A 25,767-nucleotide genomic window follows, 5' to 3' on the forward strand; every position below is an offset into this window, starting at 1 on the left:
ACCAGTTTACAAACAGTGAGCATATCCTATTTTGCCTATGAGTTCCAAAAGTGATAAGGAATTGGTTTTTTTTAAGGGCTCGTGCACACAACAGTTATTTTTTTCAGTTTGCTATCCATTTTTTTTTTAATGGATATCTCACTGACCCGACCCATTCAATTCTATTCCTATTCCTGTCAGATTTTGCGGATCCGGATTTCTATTTAATGGTCCATTAAAAAAACGGACCGCACACGAAAACCATCTGTGTGCGGTCCGTGTTTTACGGCCGTGTAAAAGGTCACTGATTTGTTCATGAGGCCTAATAGGCAGAAGTTGACCCCATTTATGTAATAAATAAAGGTTTGGAATTATAAAATAAAAGTAGTGAGTGTTGTAACTGATGGGCACATTTATTTTTCCTGCAGACAAATCAGCAGACTGCACATTTCTTTGCTACAATCTGTTATCTAGATGAGATTCACAGAGATTTGACAGAAGTTTTCTGAAGGTTTTTAAACCCCCCTCCCTCCCGTCTCCCTTCTCTGTTTTCAGTAGTATTTGTATTTTTTTCCTCCAGCTTTTATATGAAGGTTAAAGAAATAGATTCTAAACTTGTAAAACATATACGAGGGAACACAAACACACAAGCAAATAACTACAAAACATATGGAGACAAATCAATGTTATGTTTTTTCCGGCTGTTGTAAAGGTTTTTAATGTGTCCGCTTGTACAGAAGTTGAATTTGCCTGATCTCTAGTGGCTGACGTGTATTGTTGCAAATGTTTCTAAATGCTTCTTTCATTCTTTGTGTTTTGGCTCTATATCTATGTCAATTAGCTCTTCGGAAATAATCCATGGTTACCTATCCAGGGTCTTTTTTTCTTCACTGAATGTTTGTTTAATTCTCCTGGGATTTGGCAAAAAGCATGTTATCTTAAAATGTATTTTAGAGCCTGTTGAGCATTGGGAACATCACGTTTTTAGCCTAAACTTAACGTATATTCCGGGAAAAGCTCCCGATGTGTATATATTAAACGTAGGCTGTGACGGATGCTTTTAACAGTGGCATCTGTCATTATAGAGTTTATTGGTATATGTTAAACTTATACATGAACTCTCATGACTGTTCATGTCAGATACGTTAAACGGATACCATTATAGCCTACATGGGACGGATCCACTCTTAAGGGAAAGGCTGTTATAAAGCCTATGACGTATGCGTTAAATGTATACCTGAGACGTATGCATACAGTGGCATATGTCCCCCATAGCCCTCCATGATAAAAATACAACAAAACAGTATACCGTGTGGAGTCTACTAAGCTATTACATTTGAAAAAAAGTATACTTAGAAATACCAGCCTGACGGAAGCCAAAAGGACAGTCTTTTGGCTCAGTTGGGCTAATGCAGCCCTATAGACACGTTTAGCATGTACTTCAGGAGCTTCCTCGATGTACGCGCTAGACATAGGGCCAAAACGGGGGTTTTCCAGATTTTTTTTTATCTAGCCTAATTTATGAAGAATGTGAGGACTTTCCCTATTTATCTCTCTGTTAACTTTGCAGCTGTGCTCAGTTTTATACATGGGGCCCCACTCTCTCACTCTGTGCAACGTACAATACACTCTTACAATGCACAGAAAGGCTGTTCTCGCTGCGGCGTATCACGAACTATCCGTATGTGACATGGCTGCAAACTCTACTCTGTATTCCGTACATTGCGTAGACAGTGAGAGCAAAGGGTGCTTAATCAGTGGTCTGCGGGGGGATGGAAGAAGTTTTGTTGTTTTTAAAAAAAAAAAAAAACATGTTTGTCTGTAATTGGAAAGACCTCTAGTATAAGAGGGCTAGATAGAAAAACAAAACACGTAGAACCCTTTAAGCTATTATAAATGTGGTGATGCTATGGGTGAGAACACACGGAGCGTCCGCATGTGGTGGTGAATGGCTGCTTCTTATTTTGCCGGTACAAATGTGGTATTACCATTAAAATCGTGTTCAGTGGGTTGTCATTCTTCTTCTCTTGGGAATTCCTCTTATATTGTTATAGGGCCGCCATTCACTGTATCTTTCGGTGGACTTACATGTGCATATAACTGGGAGGACCAGTGACGGAGTAGCATTCCCTCAGCAGAGCAACTTCAAAGACCCTCCCGCTTTATTAATGTTATTATATAAGGCTTGTTTTTCACATAAGCATTCCAAGTTCTTTATCACATTTTGGAAATATTGTCATTTTTTGGTTATTTTTTCCCCCTCTTTTTTATTTAGCATATATATTTTTAATATCCATACATACAATAAAAAGTAGTGATGCTGTGAATTTGCCATGACTTATTGCAGCAAGGCAAGTGAAAATATATCGATACATGAATTCTGTCCATGTTTTTTCATACAGACAATGGTGAGTTCAGCCCAGTTGTGCTCTTTACAGTGTTTTGCTTTCTCATTACTTCTTGATGAAACATTTTTATATCATGATGTAAATGTCACAGTCCCTGTATGACCATGTAAATCTTCATGTGCACAGATCCAGATTGTTACATTAAAAACACGAGTAACAGACTACACACAATCCACCACTGTGCTCTCAATATTAGATTTGGAGATTCCAGTAAGAATCTACGTAAAGGGAACCTGTCGCTAGATTTAGAGCAACTAAACCTCCAGCGTGTTGATATGCAGCTGGGGCTTAGCTTTCCAAACCTGCCCAGGTCCAAGCCAGTCGTTTAGGCAATAGCTAGTAAAATGACTTACACGTTACTGTGATCAGTCCAGGAGCGGCATCATGCGCAGGTGAAGCCGAGGACAGTACATTGCTTAATTCGCTGGATTCCTCTCAGTAACTTATTTATTTATTTAACTGAACGAATGGTTTCGACCTAGGCAGGTGGCGCCAAACCTAGTGACGGTTCCCTTTAAGTTTTGTAATAATGATCTGTCTAATAGGGTACAGACCATTCATCCTGTGTTGCCAGTTCTATTAGTTGAAGGGCTGATATTCAGGAGGAAATCTATATTGGTTGACTGGTTGGTTGAGAGAAGCATAGGTTTCAATGTTACATTTCTGTGATCACACTCTCATCAAATGCCCGGAAACCCCAGTCCTGATAAGTCTGAGACCAGTGGTGCTTCTTTAGTTCTGTAAAACAATAACACAAACACATTAATATCAGTTTGAGCTGGATTTTCTTTCATGGTTGATTAAGCTTTGAAACGCATAGCCAATGTTTTACATGATAATGAAACTCTTTTACTCCAATACTACATGATTCTTCTGGATGTTGGCAGCGCCGTTTTATTTGCCAGTTTTTCTACATTTTACCTTCATTCATTTGCGGTAATGACTGACACCCACTGGTTTGGGGATAGTTGCAGCAGACCATACGTTATTACCTGTCTATACCAGGGTTGTACCTGTGGTTGTACAAGTCTTCAAGGTGAGCAGGTTTATTATCGTCAATTTATATTATCCTATTTGATCTGCACGATGTGGCGCCGTGTGTCACCTTTTAAATAATGAAAAGACCTCCCTCCCTGATGGACTTGGTGTGACCATCAATTAGATAGTCGCCTATTCATGTGATTGAACCCCATATAATACTACATTTCCCACTGGTATTTAGAAGGGGGGTTGCCCTGTTGGTCCGTTCCCACAGTGGTTGCATTTCAGCCATCAAGACTTTGTTTTACCCGCTCTGAACAGAATTGATTTGTAGCAGAAATGATTAAGATAAAATTATTCTGATTAAAATTTTATTCTGATTTAAACTTTATTGAAATGTACCCAATGTGACTAGTCATTTTTGTTCATAGATTTGACATTCTTCAAATTATGATTTTTTTTCTCTTAATTTCCTACTGTCGCCACAATATGTTGCTCAGCTTGCCATTTTTGTGGATTGATATACTTGACTGTTTATACTTCTCAATGTACACTTGGGCACTGTTCATGCCGCCGATAGTTTCCATCGGTCAAATATCTTTTGCTTTTTGTCGGCAAGAATAGTGTAGTCTGCTGCACTATTAATTACTGTAAACAAGACAAGCCCATTGTAAGTCAATAGGGACCGTTCTAGGTGTCATGGCTCCATTAAGAACCAGCTTTAGAATATTAAATCCATGTATTTCACTGGGGCCCGTTATTCTGGTTAAAGATGTGGAAAAAAAGACTAAAGAGACGGCTGTTTTCCGAGCCGGTATTCATCCTGACTCCACCGTAAAGATACATGCTCACTATTGTTTTTTTCAATCGGGATAGAGGAATAAGCCGCTGCCAGACCCCTCTCACCTTGGCTGATCTCCCATGGGAACAAAGGATTAGTCCTGCTGAAATCCAACATGTTCAATCCTTCTTATCCTCAACATTTGCCGTTGGGGAGAGTTGGGAAACCCCCAAATACACTACATAAGTGGCCAATCTCCCTGAAATAAGCGGGGTTCGGTCAGCCTAACCACATATTTTCTGGTGTGGGATGAAACCCACAGAAAGAAACACAGACCGTACAAACTCCGTATTCATGTGAATTGATCCATAACTTCAGTGCTGCAGCAAAACTGTTTACAAATAACATGGCGGTTTCGTATTTATAGCATTTTTACTCCATCTGTACTTCGTCTGGTTTCCTCTTCTTACCTTTTTACAATATCGATTCTAAAGCTCCTTTCACACTACAATTATAGTACGTTTAGGAATAGGTGAACGAGAGACCAAATGGAAAGCATCGCTTCCGTTAGAATTTACATTTTTGTCATTTCCGTTTGCCTCCGTTCGCTAGGTTTATATTTTTTTTTCACGGAAGCAGGAGTGCTGTAGACTGCACTTTTGCTTTTGTCAAAGAAACGAAAGCCTAGCGAACAGAGGCAAACAGAAAGTTTCTGAAACAAAAGAATTACCATTGAAATCAATGTAAATTCTAACGGAAGCGATGCTTTTCATCTGGACTAATTTCCTCCAACGTAAGAGAGCTAAACTGAGTTTAACGGTAGTGTGAACTTAGCCTTACATAGATGCAGTTATACATGATGGAGCCCTGTAACTTGCGAAATCATTCAGACTACTAGATGCACAAACACTTCACGCCATGACTTCTGTTGTTAAAGGGTTTGTCTCGGTACAGACATTAAAGGGGTTGTCCAGTTTCAACAAATTAATGTATGTTTGGTATAATTAAAAGTTATACAATTTCCAAAATATACTCTCTGTATAAATTCCTCACGGTTTTTAAAATCTCTGCTTGTTATTCAGTTAGGAACATACCTTGTTTGCTTTCAGTGGATAAAATTCTGTCCATGGTCGTGTGATGGACACGCAGGTGCACGGCTCGTTAGAAGACACAGCTCTTATATACATACTGTAACTGTAACGATCCCCGCAGCTGTGTCCATCACTTGACCATCAGAATTTTATTCACTGAAAGTAAACAATGAATGTTCCTACTACATAACAGCAAGTAGAGATCTTGGAAACTGTGGGAATTTAATACAGAAAGTGTATTGGAAATGTGTATGACTTTTAATTATACAAAAAATAACATACATTTTTTGAAAACCCCCTTTAGTGGCATAATGCTATGTTGGCATGGGTTCGACCAATGTAACTTCTGGCAATTGCTAGAACGAGGTGGCAGCAGCAATAGGTGAGCACTGTTACACGTTGGCGCCAATCGACTTTTTCCAGAGTCTGCAGTTACTCAAGAAAATTACTAAGGGTAGTCAATAGTTAGGGCTTTATGCTATTGTTTAAGCAAAAAAAAAAAAAGTATACGTTAAGGTATAATTTAAAAAACAAAAATAGAATTAAATTGCGTACGTATTTAAACATAAGGGTATACGCTTGCACAGGGTACTTCTGGAATCCGTCTCAAGAAAAAAAAAGTTAAATAAAAAGTGTTCACTTCCACAAAAAAACAAGTCAAAACTGATGCCAGCTGTATGCAAATGTATAGATATATTAACTGACCCGTCCGAAAAAGCTTATAGCACAGTGGCAGCTTTTTTTTTTTTTTTCAGTATATTTTTTAAGGGTATGTGTTTGAAAATAAAATAAAAATGGTGGTGTGAACCTATCATAATACCCCTGGCGTCATAGCTATTAATACAGAGATCCTTCCTTATAGTCTCATATTCATATTACACTGTAGTATAAAACAGATGCCACCAATATCGTTCAGTGATACACACGTAACGTGACAGTAAATAAGCAAAGACACATGTACACATTGATATACATTCATGTAATGGTTTACACATTGATCATCTCATACATGTTGGCAGACTTTGTTACATACATGGTAATAAAACATTCGTTACACAATGGACATACAGTCAAACTCATGTATACAGCGATGAGGTGGTTAGAATAAGTTTTGGCTGAATCTATAGCACATGAATCATTACATTTTGTAGGCAATGTCTTACTATATTTACTATAGAATAGTTGCAGCTGGTTTTGTGCAGGACAGACCGATCGGAGTCTTGATACACATTAAAATAAATTTATCACCTATCCACAGCATAGGTGACAATTGTATGATCGCTGGGGCCTCACTGTACTTGTCTATTCCTGACGTTTCCATAGACTTTGAAAGGTGCAGCATCGCCAATGTTTGACTTCCGTCTTTAATCAAACTCGAGGAACATGGGACTCGGGACCTCCGTTATTGTACGTTTTGGGAGTCTTGTGGTGGGGACCGCAGCAATCATACATGTACTCTGTGGGAAAACCCCTTTAAGCGAAAGTAAAATAAAGGCAGCTTCACACAGTGAAATCTCTAAGTTCTCTTGTGTTGTTTGAATATGTACATTTCAGGTTGTTTCAGCTTAGTATTCGTTTTCTACCCTAGCACCAGAACCCTTTCATTCTGCCTATTAGTGTGGTCTACAACTCATGGACCCCCAACGATGTTGACCTATGATGTCTGCATGAGATGCAAGAGGTTAAAGGGTATTCTCATCCCAAACATTTATGGCATATCTAAATGCCACCTCTGGAACCCTCAGTTATCAGGGCAGCGTGTGCTGTGACCCCCTGTTTGCAAATGAATGGTGGCTGCGTTCCCCATAATAGTCTGTCTCAGTTCCCTCTGTAACGCCTATAGACTTCAATAGAGTGGGCAATGACATCAGTAAGGACATTGGAGAGCCCTCTTAAACTTTCCTGCCACATTATTGGTACATGAAGCTTAGTTTTCGTTTCTGAGTAATGGATTTCATTCCTATACAAGACTTGTCATAAGTGTTTTGCGCCTGTTTTAGCGCTCAGAACTTGTTTTTCCGTTACCTTCAGAAAATAGATATTGTGAGCTCTGTGTTCTTGTGACATGAAAATAGATGTGCCCTGCAAATGCTGCATCCATATACCGCAGCTTCAAACAATGAAAGTGTTCAGCACTCATGAATCGATTTTCTTGTGTGGTATGATTCAATGAACAATGTCGAGGAGCCCCCTATATCCCCCATGACCACTTATATTTGTGCTAGTGTGACATTTAGAGTATTTACCGGCTACTGTCAGAGGCGTGGAGCTGCGCTCTGCAAGGATCCGTCCCTCATTTTCAGAAAATGAAGCTGTAAACACGGCCCCGGATTCCTCACAAGTTGGGCAAAGTGTTAGGAAAGCGCAGATCTGTCCTTGCGATTTATTCTCTGTGACCTCGTAATTGGCGTCCTGTTCCTTTAAGATTACTGTCCGCTCTTCGTTCAGGCACTTTTCCCATGTAACGCTGATCTCCCGAGGGATGTTCCCTTTCATGATGCAGCTCAGGGTTAATTTTTCTCCTTCATTACAAGTTTCAGGCACACAAATGTCTGATACGGAGTAGAAGCCATAACTATCTGCAGGGAGAAAAATAATGCAGTGAGAGACAAAATAGAGCACAGGTCCCGAGCAATTCTCTGGAATTACTGACACCATGGTAAATTATATACATTGACTATTAGTTGGTAAACAAATGATTAGGCGCTAACAACCAATCAAATAATCTTAAGCAGGAACCTGTGTTACTATTTGTAACTTACCCAGGACAGTTCCAAAGTATTTCTTCTCTTGTAGTATCTTGCCTGCTTTCATGAAGCGGCAGACGAACTCGGCCTGGTCATGACGCTCCTTGTGCACTTGGAAGCTGAGGATAGAGCATAGTGAGTGGCGAATTCCACCCACAAATCGGCTCTTAATGATATTCCAACATGTGTAGGAATCCTGTTCCTGCAACTCTCTATAGTCCCCGGCCGTGTATAGGGATCCTTTCTCTTTTATTTCAATCTCCTTGTCCCCTTGTCGGATCAGCCACACTGCAGTTATGGTTTTTGGGTATCGGCCTGAAATATTGCACTTCAGAGCAGCAATGCTACCTTCAGTCCAGTCTTTACAAACAGATATGTCCGTCACTAAAGAGACACAAAAGACATGCATGTATTATAATAAGGACATAAACAGGATCACCGTTCTGGCTTCTATATTATATAGAAATAAAGAGAAGACCTTTAGCTTGTCTGCAAATTTCTCTTTTGGACCTACAGTAACAGCAAATATTTTATTCAGCAATTCTCAGTTACGTCAAACGTTAGTTTTAATACACTGGGGGAGATTTAGCAATAGTGTCATAAGATGCATGAATTTAGGAGCTGGTGAAAACAGCTTGATATGTAGGCAAGTTTCTATTCCTAATGCCACAAATAATTTTTTGACTCATCTTAGCCACACTCCTATCTCTGGACACTTTAAAACGATCGAGGTACTCCATTTTCTTTTTGCAACTTTCCATATAATTCTAACCTCCCGTTGAGCCTCTTTTACAGTGTACTCCATCTCAGACACTTTCCGGTGTGTTTCTGCAGCAGCTCAGGCCATATTGCTCGCTCTTTGCTTTAATAAACTTTCAACATTCCCTTTGATGATTTTCTTAGTTCAGGGCGATCATTTCCGTCTCTTCGACCAAATTAGGCCTCATGCACACGACCGTAGCCATGTGCACGGCCGTGATTTCCGGGTCGGCCGGCTACGGAGTGACAGCCGCGAGCCGCCCGCAAATCGCGGGCTGTGCACATGGTCGTGGCCATTATTTTCAATGAGCCCGGACTGCAGAACACGGCCGTAATAAGGCATGCCCGTTCTTTCTGCGGTCCGGTCTCCGGAGCCATGCACGGACCGTGAAAACCATGGTCGTGTGCATGGCCCCATAGGAATGCATGGGGCCGCAATTCTCCCGTGGATTTTCAGGGGAAATGTGGCCGCAAAAGCACGTTCGTGTGCATGAGGCCTTAGTCTGATCAATTTAATGGGCTTTCTACTATCTGTCCACACAGTGCAGTTTTGGTGCACTTTTTTTGTGCATTTTATTTTTTTGCCGAGATTAGAAGAAAATACTAAAAGGTGGTGAAAAACAAAGAACAGACTTATCTGATTTTTTTTGGGATGACTTCTGGTTTTGGATAAAAAAAATTGTCTGCAAATTTTTTTTAAAGAACTCCGGGGCGGTTCTTCATACTGATGACCTATCCACAGCATAGGACATCAGTATATGATCGGTGGGGGTTTGACACCGGGACTCCTCACTTATCAGCTGTTTCATCTGCCTCTTGTCAGCAGAAGTTATGCAGTGGTTATGCAGCTGGCGGCTCCTATTTATTAGTTATGCACGGCCGCTATACTGTGACCGGAGCCATCTGCCTCCAACACTTGCTATTTGTTGCAGGTTTTACCTTCCCATTGAATTCAATGGGGAAAACCCGCAACAGAAAAGCAGTAATTCCGAAGCATTAATTGACACGCTGTTGTTTCGAAAACCGCACTGCAGGTCAATTTGTGACCCTTTTTTCAGCTGATTTTTTTAAGGCAATGTGTGGCTAAAATGTGCTCAAATCTCATCCACACGGCTTCTATTGTAACACGCTGCAGATTCTCCGCAATTAAATCTGTTGCGGAAAACCTGCAGTGTTTACGCTAAGCATGATCATATCTTTGCTGTGTTTTTAATCATGTCTTACCTTGCCTGCAGAAAATGTGGATGATAATTGCCAGTAATAAGCCACTAGCTGCTGAAATCCACAATGCCTTTGGTACATACGCATCAACTGCAAGGAAAAATATTCAGTTAGTAGTTGAATATGCATCTATAATCTACTGTAAGGCTATGTTCACACATCACCCGCACAAGGGTTAACCCAATTGTAATTCAAAGGAGCTAATACGCAGCTTTTCAGCGTGGAATCCAAGGCAATAATGAACATGATGTAGTGTTTAAAATCCGCTGTGCGTTCATTATTCCACTGATATTTTCCAGAGCGTGTGAATGGGGTATAAAATACCTCATCCACAAGGATCGCCAGTGAAATATGTACAGATTCTATCAAGATTTAGACACGGGATCCGAGCCAAAATTCTGCTAGAATCCTGAACGTGTGAACGTGGCCTATTTTAAGCAAAAGATAAAGAAATCCAGCTGTAAAATTTACTAAAGATGGCTGGAATGTATGTTGTTTTTGAAAAAAAACAAACACAAATGTACCCATTAAATTATTGTGTGTTTATTTGTGATATATTATCTATATGTACCATTATAAAACTATAGTGAACTTACCCAGAAATGTCAATCTTTCTGTTGTACCCTCTGGGATAGTGGAATGGTAGACCGAACAAGTGTAATCAATGTTGCTGTCTTTATACGTCACATTGGTCCTATAAATGGCCTCAAGAGAATAGGTGCCGTTAGGGTTCCTCCATTTATTGATTTTGTATCCTAAGAGCTCTCCATCTTTTTTCAAGGAAAGATTTAGATCATCTGGATAAAATCCTGATACCAGGCAGATTAAAGATGAATTCTTTTGACCTTTGCTTGAGAGGTAGAAAAACACCTGTGGTTGAACTAAAAAAACAGAAAACAGTATGATAGATATTTGCTCTGTTCCAAATGAAACTTGCACCTAAAATATTTGACTAGAAATGGCATTAGAATGTAATTAAAACTTTAAAGATAACTGTGGTGTTCGTTACATTTATAATATTGTACATTTCCATTCTAAGGCTATGTGTTCACATGCAGAAACAAAAACGGCTGTAAAATACGGAGCTGATTTCAAGGGAAAACAGCCTCTGATTTTCAGCAGTTTCTTAAACCACAGATATTTTTTGAGGTGTTCTTTGTAGCCGTTTTTTGAGCTGTTTTTCTATTGACACAATGGAAAACTGCTCCAAAAACCGCACAAGAAGTGACCTGCACTTCTATTTACGGGGCAGCTTTTATGCACCATTTTTTCAAACTACCGCGTAAAAAATGCTCCGTCTGAACAAAACGCATTTTTTCCCATTAAAATAAATGGGAAGATGTTTGGAGGCGTTCAGCTTCCATTTTTGCAGCCGTTTTTCGGGCCCGAAAAACGTTTGAAAATAAGCCGTGTGAATATACTTTTACACAGGGCCGGCCTTAGGTTGGACGGTGCCCTTTCGGGACTCTATTGCTGCCCTCCACAAACCAAACGTTAACCACAAATATAGAGACAGACGCACATACTGGAATATATTTACTGAACATACATAAAGGCACATATTTAGACTTACATACACACACACACACATATATATATATTTATATATACACACACACATACATACTGGAAAATATACAAATACATAAAGGCACATAAATAGACATATAGGCAAATATATATACACACAAAGGCACACATATAAATGCACAGAGACACATACAGACCAATATACACATACAGACCCATATATACCCACACCATAGTTGAAAACATTTGAATTTTCCTTTTAGGGTCTGTTCACACAGCGTTTTTTTGGCAGATTTTGAAGCCGTTGGAGCTAATACAAAAGACGCAGGAAAAAAGCACCAAACGAGCGCCGCAGGTATTTTCTGCCTCCTATTAATTTTTAAATTGGAGGTCAAAGGTGGAAACCACTTGAAGACCATCAGCCCCCCACACACAGTAAAATGACCATCAGCCCACCCCCCACTCACAGAAAAATGACCATCAGCCCAACACTTGCAGTAAAATGACTATCAGCCCCCCACTCACAGATGCCCCCTTGGAGGTAGTGCCACACAGCCCCCTTGGAGGTAGTTCCACACAGCCCCTTTGGAGGTAGTGCCACACAGCCCCATTGTAGGTAGCACCCCCCTTCCTGTAGATAGCGTCACTGTAGCTCCCTGAAGGAGCAGAATCCCCCTGTGGCCGGGGATTCCACTCCTGGACGGTGCGCTTGATGTCTCTGTCCATATATGGACAGTGACATCAGGGGAAGCTCCTGAAGCGGAATCCCCGTCCACAGCGTTGCCGACATTGTGACGGAGGATTCCACTCCAGGAGAAGCCCCTGACGTCTCTGTCCATTTATGGATGTGACATTAGGGGCTTCTCCTGGGGCCGAATCACCGGCCACCACGCAGGCAACGCTGTGGACGGGGATTCTGCTTCAGGAGTTGACCCCGATGTCACTGTCCAGCCACAATACTAATGTATTGCAGTATATCGTGATACTGACAGTCTCCTTTGAAGCCCATACTGAGGCAGGGCTTTAAAGGAGTACAAATATGGCAGACCTGGGTGCCTTCATCAGGCCCCCAGGCTGCCATGACCACCATTGTCACCGGCTGATCGCGCCGTGGGGGGAGCGCTATGGCGTGTTTGAGGGGGCGTTTCCCTCAATCTAACAATTTAAATGCAGTGGTCAATCTTGTTAAATTGGTCAAAGGTGTTAAACGGGCGGAATCAAAGTCATCTTTGATTCCGCACGTTGGAGTGAGGTGTCCACTGCACTGTGGATGTTTACTCAATGTGCTCAATAAAATACATGAAGAGTACAACAATGCAGAAATCAAAGTAATTCCAAGGTGTTCTCTTTCTTTCTTGCAAATGTATCATACAGTATAAAACCATACAGTTCAATGGAGGATAACCATGCAGAAAACTCTCCAACTCTTAATATTTATAACTGGGGAATTTTTTCATTGGCTACTGATTTTATTTAATGGTTTCATCCAGATATATTTAACAAAGAAATAGTGTCTTACCTCCAAAGGTAAGTTGGAATGTTTTCTTGAGTGGAGGAAATATCTTTTGCACAACTTGACATGAGTAATGAGCCTTGTCATCTCCAAGGACAGGAGTAAAGCAGAAGGAACTGTGAACTTTAAAGCCTTGACTATTACTACCTTCTACCAGATGTGGGGTGGAAGTGCTGAGAACCTCTCCATCTTTCATCCAATTGAACATAACTTCAGGAGATGACAGGTTATTCGCTGAACAGCGTAATTCATTAGACTTGTTTATAATTACTGTGGTTCCTTCGAGGATTATGTAACGAAATTCTGAAGGGAGGATAATATGCAGATTATGAAGTAATAATGATATATAGTGAAGTAGACATCATTGTACTTGTTACAAATACTTGCTCAAATAAAACATATTGAAAGATTGTGTCTTCCTATGTCACCAAGTACATAAATAGAATAACCAGAAGTTTATGCCATTGCTCAGGGCATGTTGAACAAGCAAAAAAACACATCTAAAACTCATTTAAATTTTTTTATTTATGCAATAAATACATTTAAAAGAAAACATTTTGAAAACACATTTTACTTTAAAGAGGCTCTGTCACCAGATTTTGCAACCCCTATCTGCTATTGCCTGTGATCGGCGCTGCAATGTAGATTACAGTAACGTTTTTATTTTTAAAAAACGAGCATTTTTGGCCAAGTTATGACCATTTTTATATTTATGTAAATGAGGCTTGCAAAAGTCCAAGTGGGTGTGTTTAAAGTAAAAGTCCAACTGGGCGTGTATTATGTGTGTTACATCGGGGCGTGTATTATGTGCGTACATCGGGGCGTTTTTACTACTTTTACTAGCTGGGCGTTCTGACGAGAAGTATCATCCACTTCTCTTCAGAACGCCCAGCTTCTGGCAGTGCAGACACAGCGTGTTCTCGAGAGATCACGCTGTGACCGTCACTCACTTCCTGCCCCAGGTCCTGCATCGTGTCGGACGAGCGAGGACACATCGGCACCAGAGGCTACAGTTGATTCTGCAGCAGCATCGGCGTTTGCAGGTAAGTCGATGTAGCTACTTACCTGCAAACACTGATGCTGCTGCAGAATCAACTGTAGCCTCTGGTGCCGATGTGGCCGACACGATGCAGGACCTGGGGCAGGAAGTGACGTCACAGCGTGATCTCTCGAGAACACACTGTGTGTCTGTGCACTGCCAGAAGCTGGGTGTTAACGAACAGAAGTGGATGATGCTGATTCGTCAGCATCATACACTCCCATTCCTAACGCCCAGCTAGTAAAAGAAGTAAAAACGCCCCGATGTACGCACATAATACACGCCCAGTTGTACTTTTAACACGCCCACTTGGACTTTTGCAAGCCTCATTTGCATAAATACAAAAATGGTCATAACTTGGCCAAAAATGCTCGTTTTTTTTAAATAAAAACGTTACAGTAATCAACATTGCAGCGCCGATCTGCTGCAATAGCAGATAGGGGTTGCAAAATCTAGTGACAGAGCCTCTTTAAAATCCGCAGGAGCTGTATATTTAGTGACAAGGACTGGATCTGATCCTTTCCTGTGAGTCTTTTCCCAAATCGCTTCCCTTTACACAGCCATAGGGTTAACCTGTCAGGTCTCCTATGCTATCTGGGGGCAGCATAAGATAGGGGAGGGATGCTGAGTTCAGGGATATATCGGTTTTTGGATTTGCTTCAGTATTTTCATGTAAAAAGCTGTTTAAATTCTGCCATTCCTTCTAGAGAAAGCATATGAGCCCTGAGGGTAGCATAGAAGACCTGACAGGTCCTCTTTAATGATAAGATTATGGCTGCCTGTTGCCACCACTAGGAGGAGCTCCCTACATATACCAATTTATGCATTGAACGCAATTATAATTCTGTATGCAGTGAGCTCCTCTGTTTATGCAACTGTAGATGGAGATTAGATATATATCAGGCAGAAATGTGTCAGCTCTGCATTTGTTTGTTTTTTTTTCCTTGTGTTTCTCATGAGTTTTTTTATGCACGTTTTTTGGCTGGTTTTATTTTCTTGGGCTATTTCAAACATTTGGGAACATACTATAGAGAAGCCTATAGGAAACCGCCTGAAAAAAAAGCTGCCATACCTAAAGCATGCTGCGTTTTGGGAAAAAAACACCATTTACCCCCCAAAAAAATGCACTAAAAGTGAAGAAAAGCGCCACAAATAACAAACATTGTGGTGCGTTTAGTATGTTACTATTGGCTTTCAGTAAACACATGGCCGCAGCGTTTAATGCCTGGAGAATAAACAACCAGGAAAATCACAGCAAAAAAGTGATGGTTTTCCTGAAAATGCTGGGTGTGAAACCATCCTGATGCTGTATTTCCACTAAAACATTAAGGGGGAGATGCATTCATGCACCAATTTTCTGGCGGAAAAAGTAAAAAATTTAGCATTTTGTTTGTTTGCTTAAACATTTTTGACTTTTTATTTTATGCTACTTTTGCCACTCTTCAAAAAAGTGGGGGGGTCTTGGGGGGAGGGGCAGGGTAATCAACAGATTCACTAAAATTTATGCCAGAAATAGTCGTAAACTATAGCGGAAATGTATGCCAGCTCATAGCTGGTGCAGATTTCAGTTTGTAATGCACAGACAGCCCAAAATGCACCAAATTTACTAAGAGGCGTGTTCCTCTTAATAAATTTGGCGCATCTCACTCCAGCGGGCTTCTGTTTAAGACTGACCTATGCAATGCCAGTCTTACTGAATTCTCCCCAAGGAGAGAAACAGCAGCTTCTTTCCCTCTTCCCCATGCCTTCTATTTACAGTTTTATACGAGATGGATGTTTTGGTGACTGAGGAGGGTAAGGGGAACTACAGGCTGCTGAAATGTAAAGAAAATGTTGCTTTCCGCTAACAAGGTATATTACAAAGTTTTATATGTTCAATGTATTACTAATTGATGTGAATGTTATATAAATAGGTGTGCACATTCATATCCTACTTACCGCAAGGTCAGAACAATAAAAGAATATCTCTACTACTGAATCACTGCATTCAAACAGAATTCAAGCAGTTATCAACCCTGAAAACTACACCATGACTAATACTGAATGTAATGCAAACACTGCAGAAACTACCATCTAAATCCCAGGAAAAAATGATAACACTATGACTTCAAGGGCTGTTAAAGAGGCTCTGTCACCAGATTTTGCAGCCCCTATCTGCTATTGCATGTGATTGGCGCTGCAATGTAGATTACAGTAACGTTTTTATTTTTAAAAAACGAGCATTTTTGGCCAAGTTATGACCATTTTTGTAGTTATGCAAATGAGGCTTGCAAAAGTCCAAGTGGGTGTGTTTAAAAGTAAAAGTCCAAGTGGGCGTGTATTATGTGTGTACATCGGGGCGTTTTTAATACTTTTACTAGCTGGCCGTTCTGATGAGAAGTATCATCCACTTCTCTTCAGAACGCCCAGCTTCTGGCAGTGCAGACACAGCGTGTTCTCCAGAGATCACGCTGTGACGTCACTCACAGGTCCTGCATCGTGTCAGACGAGCGAGGACACATCGGCACCAGAGGCTACAGTTGATTCTGCAGCAGCATCGCCGTTTGCAGGTAAGTAGCTACATGGACTTACCTGCTAACGCCGATGCTGCTGCAGAATCAACTGAAGCCTCTGGTGCCGGTGTCCTCGCTCGTCTGACACGATGCAGGACCTGTGAGTGACGTCACAGCGTGATCTCTCGAGAACACGGCTGTGTCTGCACTGCCAGAAGCTGGGCGTTCTGAAGAGAAGTGGATGATACTTCTCATCAGAACGCCCAGCTAGTAAAAGTATTAAAAACGCCCCGATGCGATGTACGCACCTAATACACGCCCACTTGGACTTTTACTTTTAAACACGCCCACTTGGACTTTTGCAAGCCTCATTTGCATAACTACAAAAATGGTCATAACTTGGCCAAAAATGCTCGTTTTTTAAAAATAAAAACGTTACTGTAATCTACATTGCAGCGCCGATCTGCTGCAATAGCAGATAGGGGCTGCAAAATCTGGTGACAGAGCCTCTTTAAACTAGAACTAAGGAACTGCAAAAAAGACTTCATAGTATGTCAGCAACAAAATAATCTCCAAGCAACGCTAGAAAAGGCATAGGCATAAGATCTGAAAACGACATGCTTAATATTGCATGCACCTCGCATTCTCACATGGAGATTCATCATGTATTAAATCAACTGTGATCCAGTTATATGAACTACCAATTAATATCTGGGAAAACACCATTTTTTTTTTTAACAAAGACAAATGTTCTAGCTAAAATAATTTAAGGTGTTAGTGGTATATTTGAAGCCTTCCACCGCAGGACTTGATATTTTGTATACTCTACAAGAATTTATAATTAAATCACTGGAATAGGACTAGAGTTTCGTTTAAAATGAAAATCAACTAGAATGCTTGCAGGAAGTTTGGTCCCTTTGCTCTAAATAATAGACGTGCTGTAACGTCAATTGTCAATTATTTTAACGGCAAACATCGGGTTGTCTAAAAGGACCTAATCCAGTAGATCATCCCAAGGTCAGAGCATTCAAACAAATATACTGCAAGTGCTGATGCTGTCAAATGTAGATGCAGAGAGTTCATGGGCACACAGGCTTCCTTTATTAAACATCTGATGTTGCTGCCATAGCTTGTTCGAAACTGGCTAAATATGCACTGCTCTAAGTAGAGGAAGTCTCATATGACTTTCATGTATGCATGGCACACGGAGTACTTGATTTGTTTTCTTCTATCGGCACACCATACAAAAAAAGGGTTCCTACCCCTGCGCTAGAGATTTTTGACGGGTGAAAATGCGGATTTAGACCATTTTCTGTTGCCGTCTTTTCGTGATACGAATAAGCATGACAGCCTGTGTATCTGACTTGTTGGATTTATTTGATCATTGTCGGGTGCAGTTTTTGGAAGTCGTACAACAGATCTACATTCAATCAATAGAAGACAAGGCCACAGATCTAACCGATGGTATGTTGTCTAAAATAACAACCTTCACAGACTGACCGGGAGCAAGAAGTCGTTCAGAAAATGGCCATCTGAAATCCCTAATGTATGGCCAGTCTATCTATCTATCTATCTATCTATCTATCTATCTATCTATCTATCTATCTATCTATCTATCTATCTATCTATCTATCTATCTATCTATCTATCTATCTATCGTGAGTATAAATAGTGATGTTCTAGTGGAGTATCACATTTCATTGAGTTAAAACATGACAGGATACTTACCAGTAACAATCAAATTGACACTCTGTATCACTTGTTCAGATCCCAGTCGGATACTACAGGTGTACTCGCCTGCATCTTCCTGCGTGACATTAGGTAGGGATAGTGATGCATCTCCCTTTGCCAGCTGTTCTTCTGAGATATGTGCACCAGGTCTAAAAGCAGTGATTTTGTCAATGTAAGATAATACTTTCTTTCCTTCATGCTTCCAAAACACGTGCACCTGGGCAGGATCCACTGGGGTCACACTCAAAGAAAACATACATTGCAAAACAGCCGTCGTTCCAGTCTCAGAAGCGGTGGGAGCTGGGGAGGTGGTCACCTGTAACTGAGCACCTGTAAGACATAGACCATTTGTTGTAAAGATCACTATAGTTTATTTAGGGTGTAATCAGACACTAAGGTGCAGTTAAAAACGCATCGACAAAAGATGCACCTGAAAATCTTATGCATTTTGAAACACAGCCACATCGAAAAACGCATCAAATCGCTGTAAGAACATGCATGGTTTTCGGATGCCTTTTTCGATGTGGTTTTAATCCTACCTCAACCGCCACATCTCTTTACACTCTTTACATATGCTTAAACTGAATGCATGAAAATAATGAGCCTGGAACTTCGACCGTACGGGTCCTCAAGATTTCTGATGGCTGCACTCTCCGAGTAGACTGCTCCTATAGGCTGCGCTCCAGACTGCTATTATAGGGGGGCTGCAGACTACACAGAAAGACTGCACATATAGGGGCACTCTAGACCATTTTTTTTTTAACCTGCGATACTTGTAACCCAAGGTGTATGCGCCACTCGTCCAGGGAGTACGCAACATGTACCCAGTGTAAGTTACTGTCTTCCCCACATAGTGGCTTTGTGCGATTTTTCCGGAAATCGCGACCAAACCGCAATAAAGCCATCATGTGTAGAGACCGTCTAAGAATTCAGCATAGCTTCACTTCTTGTTGCAATGTGATCAGACAGGCTGATGAAGAAAATTACTCCCTGCTCCAACATCCTGACCCGCAGAGGAAGGAACTTTAAGGTATTCATGTGCTTTGTATGTGTTTGTTTGCCTATTTGTATGGGTATGCATACATATAGTGTTAGGGCTTATACACAGGGTTTTTTTTTTGCACAATTTTTTGCTAAACTGCTGCAACAAAATTTATGAAAAACGCATCGTGTGAGTAAGCCCCAACACTGTTTTTTTTTTTTAGTTTTTTTTTTTAAAGAATTAGGGGTAATGACCGTGTTTTCATCACCCCTCATTGACTTCAATGAGAATAGCCATGCGCATGCATGGAAAAAATGTCAATTGACCCCCAGTCATCGGGGTACAAGTGGTCAGACCCCCACTGTTTAAACAATTATGGCCTTTCCTCTGGATTCATTGTATTTAAATTGTACTGTGTGTGGCAACATTAATTGTACTGGTGGGGAGGGGAGGCATTAATTGTACAGGTAGGGAGTGGCGGCATTAATTGTACTGGTGGGGAGTGGCGGCATTAATTGTACAGGTGGGGAGTGGCGGCATTAATTGTACTGGTGGGGAGTGGCGGCATTAATTGTACAGGTAGGGAGTGGCGGCATTAATTGTACAGGTAGGGAGTGGCGGCATTAATTGTACTGGTGGGGAGTGGCGGCATTAATTGTACTGGTGGGGAGTGGCGGCATTAATTGTACTGGTGGGGAGTGGCGGCATTAATTGTACTGGTGGGGAGTGGCGGCATTAATTGTACTGGCGGGGAGTGGCGGCATTAATTGTACTGGTGGGGTGTGGCGGCATTAATTGTACTGGCGGGGAGTGGCGGCATTAATTGTACTGGTGGGGAGTGGCGGCATTAATTGTACAGGTAGGGAGTGGCGGCATTAATTGTACTGGTGGGGAGTGGCGGCATTAATTGTACTGGTGGGGAGTGGCGGCATTAATTGTACTGGCGGGGAGTGGCGACATTAATTGTACTGGTGGGGAGTGGCGACATTAATTGTACTGGCGGGGAGTGGCGGCATTAATTGTACTGGCGGGGAGTGGCGGCATTAATTGTACTGGCGGGGTGTGGCGGCATTAATTGTACTGGCGGGGAGTGGCGGCATTAATTGTACAGGTAGGGAGTGGCGGCATTAATTGTACTGGCGGGGAGTGGCGGCATTAATTGTACTGGCGGGGTGTGGCGGCATTAATTGTACTGGCGGGGAGTGGCGGCATTAATTGTACTGGCGGGGAGTGGCGGCATTAATTGTACTGGCGGGGAGTGGCGGCATTAATTGTAGCTTGTGTGAAGGAATGAATTTTAACTGTGGGGGGGACATTATTTGTCCTGGAGGTGGGTACGTTTTGTCATTAATTGTACTGTCGGTGGGGGCATTAATTGTAATGTGGATGGTGAAATGAATTGTTTTGTGCGTGGCTGGATTAATTTGATTGTGGGGGGCATATATTGACCACTAAATAGCTGCATTAATTGTACTGTGAATAGTTGCACTAAATGGCATCAGTAATTGATTGATAATTGTATGGGGGTATTAATTGAGCACTGTATTGGGGTACTAAGTAGACATTGTATGGCCTCCAAATTGACTGATGAGTGACATCACTTTTCTCTTGTGTTGCTTTTTAAGACTGTTCTATTTCTTTATTTGTGATTGATTTATGCATTAATTTGCACGAATTGCTATATAATATATTCTCTGCTGAGTACTTTTGCTTAAAATCGTGATGGAACATACCTTACGGAACATAGTTTTTGGGGTCATTAAATCAAATTTCTTTGATTACGAGATACTAAGCTTAGAGAGGTTGAGAAACACTGTGCTAGACTACACCTCCAGACTGTTATATCAGAAGCTCCATTCTCCAAAGCCAGACTGCTGTTATAGGGAGCGCTGCAGACCACAAAGCCAGACTGCTGTTATAGGGAGCGCTGCAGACCACAAAGCCAGACTGCTGTTATAGGGAGCGCTGCAGACCACAAAGCCAGACTGCTGTTATAGGGAGCGCTGCAGACTACACAGGCTGCTATCATAGGCAGCACTTCAGACTACTTGGAAAGACTGCAGTTATATGGGGAGCTTCAGACTACACAGCCTGACTACTGTTATAGTTGGAGCTCTAAATTGCACAACCAGACTGTTGTTATAGGGTGCGCTCTGGACTACACAATCAGACTGCTGTCAAGGGGGGGGGGGGTTTCCGAAGCACGTACACAGCCAGACTACTGTTATATGGGCTTTTTCAGACTACACTCCAGACCGCGGTTAGGGTATGTTCACACGGCTTATTTACGGACGTAATTCAGGCGTTTTACGCCTCGATTTACGTCCGAAAATGCGCCTCGATAGCGTTGGCAAACATCTGCCCATTCATTAGAATGGGTCTTACGATGTTCTGTGCAGACGGTCAATTTTTTTACGCGTCGCTGTCAAAAGGCAGGGCATAAAAAAGACGCCCGCGTCAAAGAAGTGCCTGTCACTTCTTCAGACATAAATGGAGCCGTTTTCCATGGACTCCAAGGACAACCAGCAAAAAGCGCCTCAACATGCCATTACAGCTGAAATTACGGAGCTGTTTTCTCCTGAAAACAGCCCCGTAATTTCAGCCGTTACGGACACTGCCGTGTGAACATAGCCTTAAGGTAGTGTTGCAGACTACACCGAAAGACTGCAGTTATAGGGGATGCTCTAGACTACACAGACTGATTCCTGTCATAGGGGGCCACTCCAGACTACACAGTCAGACTGCTGTTAGGCTCAGTTCACACAGTTTTTTTTGCACTGATTTTGATGCGGAAACTGCATCTAAATCCGCCCCACAAAACGTACAAAACCACCTCCCATTGATTTCAATGGGAGGCAGAGGCGCTTTTTTTCCCAGAGCGGCTTTCAGATGCTCACGGTGAAAAAAAAAGAAGTGGCATGCTCTTTTTTGCCACGATAACGTCTCTGACCTCTCATTGAAATGAATGGGTGGCAGAGAAAGCGTTGTTTTCCCCGCAGCGCTCAATGGCTGTGGCCGAAAAACGCCACAAAAAACGTGGCAAGAAAGTGCATAAATTCCTGAAGGAATTATGAGGCAGATTATTCTGCCTGCAAAAAAACTCAGGGTGAACATAACCCTTATAGGGGGAGCAACAGACTACACAGCCAGACCCTTGTTAAAGGGGAGCTCCAGAACTCAAAGCCAAACTGATGTAGAGTGAGGTCCAGACTACTGTTTTATAAAGGTGCTTCATTCACTTTTTATGGGGGTGCCGGACATAGCATTTTCGGAAGCCCCACAGAAAGTGAATAGAGCAGTGGATGGGCGTTAAGTGATCATTGTGAGAGAAACCCCTTAACCCCCTCTACCTCTGGTGTAGTGTGAGTCATCAAATTGGTGATGAATAAAGATTTACGAGGAACAGATTATATACACTGAATGCACTGCCAATCAAATGCTGCGTCTTTAGGCCTCATGCGCACGACTATGCATTTGCGTCCGCGTACTATCCGTAATTGCCGAGCTGCACTTCTGGATAGTATAGGACAAATTATATCTTATGGGACAATGCACACGACCAAGGTTTTCCGCGCATTGCCCGCAGCCCAGACCGCAAAAAAGAATAGGACATGTCATTTTACGGCTGCATTTGTCGTTCCGGCCTATTAAACTCAATGCACATCTTGTGTGTGCACAGTTCATGATTGCGGACGGCCTGCGGATGACACTCTTCAGGCCGACCGTGCCGTAATCACGGACCGTACACACTGCTACCGTCGTGTGCTTGAGGCCTTCCATGTTCTATTTGCTCATCCGTTCTTCATGCTGCGTGTATAAACAGAAAGTTCATCATCATGATTGAGGGAAATCTATTTTAAAGCATACTGTGAATACGCGTACACTTGTTACGTGCGTGATTTGCTGAGGATTCACAGCAGAATTTATCCCTTCTACATTAAAAATGGTGAAATCCTCTGTGAACATCCGCAACAGAATGAGCATGATGTGGATTCCGCAACATGCTCTGATATCCTCGTGGAAAATGTTCTGCAGAATGTGGATGAGATTTGTTTAGCCGGAGGAATTTTAACCTGTTGTGTATTGGTAGTTATATGCTGTTTGTAGTGCTAAAAATGCATTTAATACATGTTGAGACATGAAATATTATATATATCTGGTAATGGTTTTATTCTTTCTCTAGAGACATTAAAACGCCTTAATAATCAACACAATATCTTATATCATTTTCACATGTTCATTAGCAACAGTTCCTTGTAATCGATTTTAGATTTTTTCCCACTAAATAATGAGCAGTGATAATTAGATAAGTCATTTAATAATAAATCATAATCTGGACATCAGATAAAATGCGTGTATAACTATAACAGTGCTAGAATAATATAAGTGTACATGTCTAGAGTCACAGGTCTATGCTATGTTTTCAGACCAACCACCCCCGGTATTAACTGGAGAAATACACTTGAGAAACAAGATATATACATATGGTTATGCTTGAAATGGTATGGAATCCACACACGTATATGGATGGTGTGATAACATGAATGTGGCTGGGGAGAAATGCTGCTGACACTCCAGTTCTGTGTTACTAGCTCATTGTGAAAACAGTCTGCATGCAATAGCAAAGCATCACAAGGACAAACGCTGGAATAAAAATCTGCAGCCGCTGTTGTCTCGAGAATGGATGCCTTTCTGCCTGTAGTGTCATCATTAACGCCATACTCACACACAACTGTCACCAGCATCAGCAGCAGGACCAAGAGCAGGGAGGACATGGTAACTCAAAATAAAGGAAAGGACCAGGGCCTCTCAGATGTACTACAAGCGATTGTCAGTCACATCACAACCAGTTACATAGCAGTGTCTCCTCCTACAGAGGCTGGCAGACCACATGTGAAAGATGTGAATGGTGCAGGGATGCAAGCCCCCATGTAATAGTCATGCTTGCTGCAGCCATAATGAGGATGGATGAAGGGAGCCTGCATAAACTGTGGGAGGATGTGACTGCTCAGGGACTTGTGTGAATGTAACGTAAAACATTGCCCTGTAAAAATGTAACATTGTCATTTTCTTTTATTATCCAACACTATGTATACTAATATATACAGGTATAGTATCTAAAAGAGAAAAAAGAGGGACATAGGGCGCCACATCGTGCAATAAATCAAACAGGCTTTTATGTGAGTGTCTAAGGATTATAAGCGCTCACCTTGTCTGGTTGTACATGCTGGGTACAACACTAGTGTGTGTGTTTGAACAGTAAGTTGTGAGCTGCTGCTATCCCTGACCGGTGGGTGATGGATCACCTTCGCTTAATATCAAGAATACACTTCAGAATATTTAGAGATTCTCTAGTGACTGGTATAGTGCCAAGGGACTGGCGCAGGGCAAATGTGGTGCCTATTTTCAAAAAGTGCTCTAGGTCTTCCCCTGGTAATTATAGACCAGTAAGCTTAACCTCCATCGTGGGGAAAATGTTTGAGGGGCTATTGGGGGACTATATACAGGATTATGAGACAAAAAATAGTATTAGAAGTGACGGCCAGCACGGTTTTACTGAGTACAGAAGTTATCAGACCTGATTTTGTTTTTATGAAGAAGTGAGCAGAAGCCTAGTCAGAGAGGCCGCTGTAGGTATATTGTGTTTTTGGACTTTGCAAAGGCATTTGACAGTGTCCCTCATAGATGTCTAATGTGTAAATTAAAGAGACTCTGTCACCACATTATAAGTGCCCTATCTCCTACATAAGGAGATGGGCACTGTAATGTAGGTGACAGGAGTGCTTTTTATTTAAAAAAAACGATCTTTTTTCACAAAGTTAGGAGCGATTTAAGTTTATGCTAATGAGCTTTCTTAATGCCCAAGTGGGCGTACTTTTACTTTCGACCAAGTGGGCGTTGTACAGAGGAGTGCATGACGCTGACCAATCAGCATCATGCACTCCTCTCCATTCATTTACACTGCACTAGCGATATAGATATATTGCTATGTGCAGCCTCATACACAAACCCTAACATTACTACAGGTTTCTGACATTCCAACCAAAATTGCCAAGTTGGGTGATGATGCGAGGGTGTCGGTCTCAGAAATGGCAGCCCTAGTGGATACTGATCTCCCTAACAGCCGGGATAACAGCCCAGCTAGTAGTCAGCGGGATGGTAATGCAGGTAAGCCAAGACAATTGATAGTCGTAGGGGATTCTATAATCAGGAAGACGGATAGAATAATTTGTCGCCAAGACCACCTCAACCGAATGGTTTGCTGTCTCCCTGGTGCCAGGGTTCGGCATGTGGTGGAACGGGTGGACAAATTGCTGGGAGGGGCTGGTGATGATCCAGCTGTCGTGGTCCATGTCGGTACCAACGACAGAATAAATGGTAGGTGGAGGAGCCTTAAGAATAATTTTAAAGAACTAGGCCACAAGCTGAAGGGAAGGACCTCCAAGGTTGTATTCTCAGGAATACTGCCTGTGCCATGCGCATCACAGGAAAGACAGCGGGAGCTCAGGGAGT

At 41.8% G+C, this 25,767-nt stretch overlaps 1 protein-coding gene and 1 long non-coding RNA gene across 2 annotated transcripts in view; one reads left to right on the forward strand and one right to left on the reverse strand.

Moving 5' to 3' along the window:
- Positions 1-25,767, forward strand: part of LOC142656003 (uncharacterized) — a 126,707-nt gene that overhangs the window by 80,180 nt on the left and 20,760 nt on the right. The window lies entirely within an intron of this gene.
- LOC142656000 (uncharacterized) lies at positions 374-24,225 on the reverse strand. Its single transcript, XM_075830800.1, has 8 exons — positions 23,981-24,225; positions 18,270-18,602; positions 13,017-13,313; positions 10,564-10,848; positions 9,971-10,057; positions 8,003-8,371; positions 7,487-7,819; positions 374-3,125 (listed from the first exon to the last, which is right to left on the reverse strand). Exons 1-8 carry the CDS (start codon positions 24,027-24,029, stop codon positions 3,043-3,045), a joined length of 1,836 nt encoding a protein of 611 aa, XP_075686915.1. The 5' UTR covers positions 24,030-24,225; the 3' UTR covers positions 374-3,042.

This window comes from Rhinoderma darwinii, chromosome 6, assembly GCF_050947455.1.
Source record: "Rhinoderma darwinii isolate aRhiDar2 chromosome 6, aRhiDar2.hap1, whole genome shotgun sequence".
NCBI classification, from domain to species: domain Eukaryota; kingdom Metazoa; phylum Chordata; class Amphibia; order Anura; family Rhinodermatidae; genus Rhinoderma; species Rhinoderma darwinii.